Consider the following 8,493-nt stretch of genomic DNA (forward strand, 5'->3'; position numbering starts at 1 on the left):
TTTTTTTTTTTTTTTCTCTATTCCTCAGACTTTAGAATTTCTATTGGTCTCTCTTCAAATTCACTGCCCCTCCCCATCCTCTTCTTTTTCTTTTGCTGCACTGGGGATTGAATCATGGATGGCATGCATGCTAGGAAAGTGCTCTGCCTCTGAGCCACATCTCCAGACCATTTCCTACCATACAAATATGTTGTTAAACTTATCTAGTGACAGTTTTATTTCATTATTTTGTGTTTCTCAGCTCATGAATTTCTATTTTGTTCTTACAATCTTCATTTCTCGGCTGACGCTTCCTAGTTTTTCATTCTTTAGGACTATATTTTGGGGGTGGATGTAGCTCAGTGGTAGCATACTTTCCTTCCCAGTGCTGGGATTACAGACATGCCCCACCACCCCCTGCTCCCTCACTCTAAATTCTTTATTGGTTCGCTAGTTCCCTCAGGGTAAAATCCATTCTCCCCAATGTGATCTCCTATAGTACTGTCTCTGCCTGCTTTTCAAAGCCCTCTCCCTTTTTTTTTTCTTGTACTAGGGATTGAATTTAGGGGTGCTGAGCTACAGTCCCCAGCCCTTTTTATTTTTTGAGACAAAGTCTTGCTATGTAGCCCAAACTGGCCTTGAACTTGCAATCCTCCTGCCTCAGCCTCCTGAATAGCTGGGACTACAGGGATATGCCACCACTTCTGGCTTCACACCTCATATTTTTACTCAGCCCTTGAATTCTTGCCTGCACATAGCTCTCTATGTCAAGCCTTTGCACAGGCTGTCCCTCCGCATGGACTCCCTTTCTCCTTTCTTCCTTCCATCCATCTCCTGCTTATCCTTTAAGACTCATTTTAGGGTCACTCTGAAAGCTCTTTCCAGATACCCTTTACCCCAATTGTCCCTTGTTGGTGCTCCCAGAGCACCCAGGGATACACCTCCCACCTTTTTTTTTTGAGACAGGGTTTGCCTTTATAGTAGAGGCTGGCCTCGAACTCGATAGCCTTCCTCCTGAGTCAGCTAATCCCTCTTATTAATAGGAACAAAAGAGATTGCAAATCTTTGCTAAGGAATCTGCTTCTTCCATAACCTTGAGATCCTTGAAGGCCCTGCAGAGCAATGTACAGAGATCGTGATTAGATCTAGTGTCTTACCTTTCTTATTGCTGAGAAAAAATACCTGACACCCAAAGTTATTAGCTCACATTTTGTAGAGGTTTCAGTCCATAATCAGCTGGCCCCAAGGCAGGGTGGCGTGGCAGAAGGGCAACAGCTCGTGGCAGCGGAAGACAGCAGAAGCAACAACAGCAAAGGGGAGGAGCGAGCCTCTTTTCCTCCCTTATATTGTGTGCAAGCTGCCCACTCACTAGGGCAGTCCCAGTCCCAACACTAGACAGCAAACCGGTCACAAAGGAGATTCAGCCACCTCTGAAAAACCCGCCCCCCATGACCACATTAGTCTTTGGGGGAACAGTCAAACACAAACCATAACATCTAGCAGCGTAGCCCCAAAATTCTAGAAGAAAGAGGGTTACTAAAAAGAGATAGTGGGTGGAAGTTTCTAGGGGAGCTGGGCAGGATTTTTAGGATAAAGTGAGCTTCCTAAGCTGGAGTCTCTAGCTCAGCCAGAGGGACATAGGCCCCTCCTGTATTGTGGCGGGAGTGGGAGGGTAAGGGCCAAGCTGAGGGGGCCACTGCAGAGGACAACACCTCTGTGGGATGGTGCACCGCAGGGGTCAGGCCAGCTCCAGCCAAACTTCCATTCCTTCCTGGTACCGGAGAAAAACTAAAACAAAAAAAAAAACAAAAAAAAAAAAACTTCCATTCTTCCTTGACTTGCTAGGTCGCCACCCAGTTCAAGATGAGCCTCCTGCAGCTGGTAGAGATCCTGAAATCTAAGGAGCCCGCCTACGTCCGCTGCATCAAGCCTAACGACGCCAAACAGCCAGGTAAGGCCTCACCCACGCCACAGGGATGGGGCTGAGCCACCTGTCACTGAGAGCCTGCCGACCGCCCTGTTACCCTTCTCGCAGGCCGCTTTGATGAGGTGCTGATCCGGCACCAGGTGAAGTACCTGGGGCTGATGGAGAACCTGCGTGTGCGCAGGGCCGGCTTCGCCTATCGCCGAAAATACGAGGCTTTCCTACAAAGGTGGGGTGACCTGCCAGCAGCCAGCGGAGGGGAGAGACTTGGGCGCGACCTGAGGCCCCTGAGGGAGGACAGGCATTCACAGCCCCGTGCAGGAGATCACACCAAGTCTGAGCTGCTTTGGGACCCACACCAGGGACTCCTTCCCCCTGCAAGCCTAATGTCAGCCTTGAGAGAGGACCCTGGGCTTCCGCCTGCCTGCCACCAGAGACAGATGACAGCAAACCCGAGAGGCGGGCAGAGTTTCTTAGAAACTCAGAGGATATCGCATTTTGGTGGCTATTACAAGTTGGGGGGCTGGGGAGTCACTCGGTATAAATTCCATCTCTGTCACTTTCTGTCCCTTGGCCTCAGGCAGATGGAAATACTTAGAGATCTTTGTCTTTAAAATGAGACACCCTGCCGGGCATGGTGGCACATGCCTGTAATCCCAGCACTTGGAAGACTGAGGCAGGAGGATCCCTGTGAGTTCCAGGCCACTGTGGGCTACATAGTGAGTTCAAGGCCAGCCTGAACTGCACAGTAAGAGTTTGTCTCCCTGTCTCAAAATAGATAAAATAGGACCCTGCAGGCCTTCTTTGAGTTGTGAACAAGTCAGAGCACCCAGAAGGTGCCTAGGGCAAGCTGATGGGGGTCTCTGGGGAAGGACATCGGCTGGGGTATGGCTAGATGCCTCCCTTCTCTTCTGACTGGTCCCCAGGTACAAGTCACTATGCCCAGAGACATGGCCCACATGGGCAGGACGGCCCCAAGATGGAGTGGCTGTGCTGGTCAGGCACCTTGGCTACAAGCCGGAAGAGTACAAGATGGGCAGGTGAGGTGTCTGTGCCTGGTGTCTGTGGGACTCAGCCAATGACAGCAAGGCTCTGAGCACTGCTCCCTTCCCAGGACCAAGATCTTCATCCGCTTCCCCAAGACCCTGTTTGCCACAGAGGACGCCCTGGAGGTCCGGCGGCAGAGCCTGGGTGAGGAGGAGACCCCCCACTTGCAGTCCCACTGGGCTCCATGCGGGGAGCAGGAAAGAAGTCATCAGTTTGGGTTCCTTCTCCGGGAATTCTGCCCACCCCCGTGGCTCTTCCTCTTCCTTCCCAGCTCAAGTCCAGGGCCTGCAGTCCGGCCTGGCCTCGGGGCACAAACCCCTGTGCATAAGGCTGGGCATGGTGGCACATGCCTGTAATCCTAGCACTTGGGAGGCTGAAGCAGGGGGATCACTGAGTTTGAGGCCAGCTTGAACTATATCATGAGACCTTGACTCAAAACAACAAAAAACCCACGCACCTTCCCCATCCATTTGCTCTCCTTCATTTACTCTCCCTTGACTCATTTGTCCTCATACAGTAGCTGGTGCAGCCACTCCCTCACTCGTCGTGTTCACTGGGCTCTGACGGTGCCAGGCTACCAGCTGGTGGCCCTGAGCAGAGCAGCCAATTGATTCTTTCCCCACCACAGCCACGAAGATCCAGGCTGCCTGGAGGGGCTTTCACTGGCGGCAGAAATTCCTCCGGGTGAAGCGATCAGGTTTGGGGGCTCTGGGCTCCGGGATGTTTGGAGGGGCAGCGTCTGGGGCTAGAGGAGGCCACTGCGGTGAGGAGATGGAAGTCAGCCGTTTGTGGTCTCCACAGCCATCTGCATCCAGTCATGGTGGCGTGGAACACTGGGCAGGAGGAAGGCGGCCAAGAGGAAGTGGGCGGCACAGACCATCCGGCGGTGAGCGTGGGATGCCAGGAGGGGCTGCGCAGCAAGGTGTGTAGGGGGGTCCATTGCCAGGTCCTCACCTTATCTGGCATCCCATTCCAGGTTTATCCATGGCTTCATCCTGCGCCACGCGCCTCGCTGCCCTGAGAACGCCTTCTTCCTAGACCACGTGCGCACCTCTTTTCTGCTTAATCTTCGGCGGCAGCTGCCCCTGAATGTCCTGGACACCTCCTGGCCCACACCCCCACCTGCCCTGCGTGAGGTCTGTGCGCCCTCCCTGCCGGGTCAGCCATCAGAGGGCTCTTAGCAGAGGGGAAGTGGAGCTGGGCCATGAAGAATGAGTTCTTTAGAGGGAAGTGGACTAGAAAGGCTGTCTGGATGGAGAAGAAGTGGCAGGCATGTGTTGGAGGTGATGGACACCAGGTTAGGTAGGTCCTCTGACCTTGCTTTCCCTTCCCAGGCCTCAGAGCTTCTGCGAGAGCTATGTATGAAGAACATGGTGTGGAAATACTGCCGGAGCATCAGCCCTGAGTGGAAGCAGCAGGTATCGGGGCAGACGGAAGCAAAGACTAGGCAGCGGGGTCTGGAGCAGTGGCCACCACGTGACTGTTGCTGGGCTCTGGAAGCATTTTACCCTGCATCCTCAAATGGATCCCAGTCCCCCACTGGGCCTCACATAGGAAGTGAGGCTGGAATAGATTTTGGGTTTGATTGGTAGAGGCTGCCCAGAGCCCCATGTTGAAAGGGTTGCAGCTTCACTCTCATATATGGATAATACCTGCCATGGTTATAGACACAGACTTGGACGGGTAATGTGCTTTGTATTTGCCAACACAGTATTGGATGATGAGAAAGGCCCCACCCAGCTCAGATAACCTGTAGTAGCTTTGAGTATTTGCAGTCAGCCCCCTATAAAATCCCAAGCTGGGGCTGAATCTCAGAGGCTCCAGGGTCCGATAGGGAATCATGTTGGGGAATCATTCCCACAGCTGGGCCTGGAGCCTGTCTGTGCTCTCGTGACCTCTCTGGGAAGTTTTTCTGCCTTGGTTGCTGGGGGAAGAGGGTAAAGAAGGGAAAGGGCTGGTGGAAGTGCTGGCAGCAGGGCTCACCCTCCTGTTACTGGGACCACAGAACAGATGAGAGAGGCTGTCTGAGTTCCTAAGACTGGGGCTGCCCCCTTCAGGATCAGCACCCTGTGACACCTCCTCACTCCCCTTTGTCTCTTCAGCTGCAACAAAAGGCTGTGGCTAGTGAGATCTTCAAGGGCAAGAAGGATAATTACCCCCAGAGTGTCCCCAGGCTCTTCATCAGCACACGGCTTGGTGAGCCCCTGACTGTCCGGTCCCCAAAGCTTCTGTCACCGCCTCGCCTTCTCTGACCTCTCCCCAATCTGGGTTGCAGGCACAGATGAGATCAGCCCCAGAGTGCTGCAGGCGCTGGGCTCTGAGCCCATCCAGGTGAGAGCCCAACCGCAGCCCCTTGTCCAGCACAGTTCTGCTGCCCCCAGCCTACAAGGGCGTGTGGTCAGGACACAGGCAGAGGCTGAATGGGGGACTCAGCTGCTCCCCTGCCCTCACAATGTCTTCTGTCTCCAGTATGCTGTGCCGGTGGTAAAATATGATCGCAAGGGCTACAAGCCTCGCTCCCGGCAACTACTCCTCACACCCAGCGCTGTGGTCATCGTGGAGGACGCCAAAGTCAAGCAGAGGATCGATTACACCAACCTGACCGGTCAGACAGAGTCCAGGGCTGCATAGGGAGGGCCCTTGTGCTGACCTTTGATCCCTGACCTCTGCTCTCCACCCTCAGGGATCTCTGTCAGCAGCCTGAGTGACAGCCTATTTGTGCTTCATGTGCAGCGTGAGGACAATAAGCAGAAGGTGCCTTTGAGGACTTGGGAGGTGGAGAGGTCCTGTTACTCTGGACGGGGTTTGACCCTTCCCTCCCTCTGGTCCTCAGGGGGATGTGGTGCTTCAGAGTGACCATGTGATTGAGACACTGACCAAGACAGCTCTCAGTGCTGATCGTGTAAACAACATCAATATCAACCAGGGAAGGTGAGGCTTGTGGGGGTGGTGAGTGGGTCATAGCTGCACCTAGGGACGGGACAGGGACCCACCCTGGGGAATCTGCCTCTGTGAAAAAAAAAAATCCTCATATACTTCCTTCCTTCTAGCATCACATTTGCAGGAGGCCCTGGCAGGGATGGTGTCATAGACTTTACACCTGGCTCGGAGCTGCTCATCACCAAGGCCAAGAACGGGCACCTGGCTGTGGTGAGTGGGGCTGGCAGGCAGCACCCTGCTTCCCTGCTGCTAGTCCAAGGGCTGGGGTAGATCCTCCAATGGCCAGGCTGTCCTTGGCAGTGTTTAGCGAAGCCTGCGTACCTTGCCCATGGCCTAAATCCAGAGGCTACATTACCACCACTTGCATCCCATTGACCTCCACAGGGGCGAGAGAGGGGCCATTCAAGCCCCATGATGGAGAGGGTCATAAAGATGGTAGCACAGGGATGTGGGGGAGATCCAGGTGATTGGGGCTACATAGGGCAGGAGGAGAGGCCTACTCTGACCAGGCACAGGAGCTCTGACGGGAGTAGGACCAGAGTCTCCAGGACTAAGGCCCCTAGATGCAGTGGTCCGCTACTGGCTGTGTCTAACCTGAGACCGCAAATACCCAGAGTCCCCGATGCCTGCTTCCCACTCACCACTTGGGCTTCTCCCTCTGCCCCTGCAGGTGGCCCCACGGCTGAATTCTCGGTGATGAAGGTGCCCACTGGACCCCCTCCCAACTCCTAATGCTTTGCTTATCCCCCTCCTCCCTTCCCAATTACCAAAGACTCGAGCTTCCAGACAGGGACCCAAGGACACCTCAAAGCCCACCTGCAGACTCCTGCTTCCTGCTCACCCTCTGAAGGGCGCAGCAGGGCCCAGGGAGGTACCCCAGGAATGGGCCAGGCCGGGCCACAGCAATAGGAAAGGCGAGGCCAGAGCGAGCTGTGCCAGCCTCACCGCTGATGCCAAATATTCGAGAAGGGAACTTTTGCTGAGGTTTTCTCTGAGATTTTTTGATGCTTTATAGGAAACTTTTTTTAAAAAGCCATTTTCTTACCCCGGAACACATTGGATGTGTTTTCCCTAACTCAAACAGGGCAAGGAAAGTAGCTGAGAGGCCGGCTGGGCAGGGCTGTGGGGCCTGCTTCCCCAGCCAGGCTGTCCTCTCCTTGCTCCCCTGGCACCTTGTCTGACTGTCTGTCTGTCTGTCTGCCTGCGTGTCTCCCCACCTGTATCTTTTACAGCCCACTCCAACCTCCACCTGGAGGCTGAGACCAGCCTCGCCTGCCCCTTCCTTCCTGCCTTAAAATGCCCTTTCGGGGACTGGGGGTATATGTAGCTCAATGGTAGCGCACATGCTTAGCATGTGTGAGGTGGTGGGTTTAATCCCCAGCACCAAAACTACAGACAGGGAAAAAAATGCCCTCTTAACATTCTCATTCCAGTCCTGGGGAATTGTGCAGCGGGAAGACAAGTCTTACACCGTAGAATATGGAAGACTCAGATCATCTAGTTGTGCCCCTGGCAGTTACAGAGCCAGAAAAGTGGGGGTGCAAAGGGTAAAGGACTAGTGCGAGCTCATACAGCAGGTTTGGGCAAAACCGGGACTATACCCTCTTCCTGAGCACACTTCACTGCCGCTCCCGGGGAAAGGGAGCCCTTGAAACGCGGGCCATGTCTTAGGTGTACGTCCGGCTCCCTGACCAGCAATCACCCTTGGGAGCCAGCAGGTGGAAGAACACTTGCGCCTGAGTCCTTGCCTTAGGGTGACAAGCCCCATCCGCATACTTAGGACCCAGTTCAAGAATGTAGGGCTTTGCTGGCCACTGTGCCCTCTTGACATGGGGTTGGGAAGGGGCCAGCCTTGGGAGGCGCTGCAGGGGCATCACCTCTTTCTGCCACTTTCTCTCCATCCCAGAGAGCCCGGGGGCTGCCCACCTGCCTCTGTGTCCTCTGGAGGTCTCAGCCCACTGCTGACACTTCTGCAGTCCAGAGAAACACTAAATAAAGCAATATGTGTTTGCCAACATGGTCTCCTTGTAATTATTAGGAAAGAAAAGAGGGCCGTAGAAGGCAGACAGAGAGCTTGTATTGCAATTTTTGTCATGATCTTTCAAGAAAGGACAAGGGCCGGGCATGGTGTGGTGCACACTGTAATCTCAGCACTGGGGAGGCAGAGGCAGGAGGATCACCACAAGTTTGGGACCAGCCTGAAATACATAGACCCTGTGTCCAAAAAAATAAATAAGAACAGGGACAACTTCTTACCCAGAGCGAGAGCAAGAGTGATGAGTGGCTCCCGGTAAGGGTTTGCTCTTTCATGGGCCGTCAACCAAAGAGCTGCTCAGTCTGGTGCACGACTGTGGGCTCGAGGCAAAGAAATGGCACACATCTCCCTGTGCGCGCGTGCCGCTCAGTAAGGCAGCCTGGTATGGTCCCACAGGCACCAAGGACACTGAGGGGTCAGCGTGGGGAAGAGGTTGTGAATATACAGAAGCTGTCCCAGGAGCCAGGTCTCAGTGGAGCATCTCAGTTCTGGAAGTGCCAAACCCGATCCAAAATGGCTTGGACTGAGAAGAGCGTTTTCCAGTAGAAATTTAACAGTTGGGGAGGGT

At 54.2% G+C, this 8,493-nt stretch overlaps 1 protein-coding gene across 3 annotated transcripts in view; it reads left to right on the forward strand.

The window, feature by feature from the left end:
* The window catches only part of Myo1c (myosin IC), a 24,634-nt gene extending 16,729 nt beyond the window's left edge, over positions 1 to 7,905 (forward strand). For all 3 annotated transcript variants that reach the window (XM_005402623.2, XM_005402626.2, XM_005402627.2), the window contains exons 18-32: positions 1,825 to 1,930; positions 2,015 to 2,132; positions 2,830 to 2,943; positions 3,018 to 3,094; positions 3,579 to 3,647; positions 3,752 to 3,836; positions 3,927 to 4,086; positions 4,285 to 4,368; positions 5,053 to 5,146; positions 5,226 to 5,281; positions 5,420 to 5,555; positions 5,634 to 5,704; positions 5,784 to 5,881; positions 6,001 to 6,100; positions 6,561 to 7,905. In XM_005402623.2, the coding sequence (XP_005402680.1) occupies positions 1,825 to 1,930; positions 2,015 to 2,132; positions 2,830 to 2,943; positions 3,018 to 3,094; positions 3,579 to 3,647; positions 3,752 to 3,836; positions 3,927 to 4,086; positions 4,285 to 4,368; positions 5,053 to 5,146; positions 5,226 to 5,281; positions 5,420 to 5,555; positions 5,634 to 5,704; positions 5,784 to 5,881; positions 6,001 to 6,100; positions 6,561 to 6,587 (1,395 nt within the window). In that variant the 3' untranslated portion in view covers positions 6,588 to 7,905. The remainder of the gene's footprint in view (positions 1 to 1,824; positions 1,931 to 2,014; positions 2,133 to 2,829; positions 2,944 to 3,017; positions 3,095 to 3,578; positions 3,648 to 3,751; positions 3,837 to 3,926; positions 4,087 to 4,284; positions 4,369 to 5,052; positions 5,147 to 5,225; positions 5,282 to 5,419; positions 5,556 to 5,633; positions 5,705 to 5,783; positions 5,882 to 6,000; positions 6,101 to 6,560) is intronic.
* Positions 7,906 to 8,493: the final 588 nt, after the last annotated feature.

The sequence above is a fragment of the Chinchilla lanigera genome, unplaced genomic scaffold (genome assembly GCF_000276665.1).
Source record: "Chinchilla lanigera isolate Chin_1 unplaced genomic scaffold, ChiLan1.0 scaffold00080, whole genome shotgun sequence".
In the NCBI taxonomy this organism is placed as follows: domain Eukaryota; kingdom Metazoa; phylum Chordata; class Mammalia; order Rodentia; family Chinchillidae; genus Chinchilla; species Chinchilla lanigera.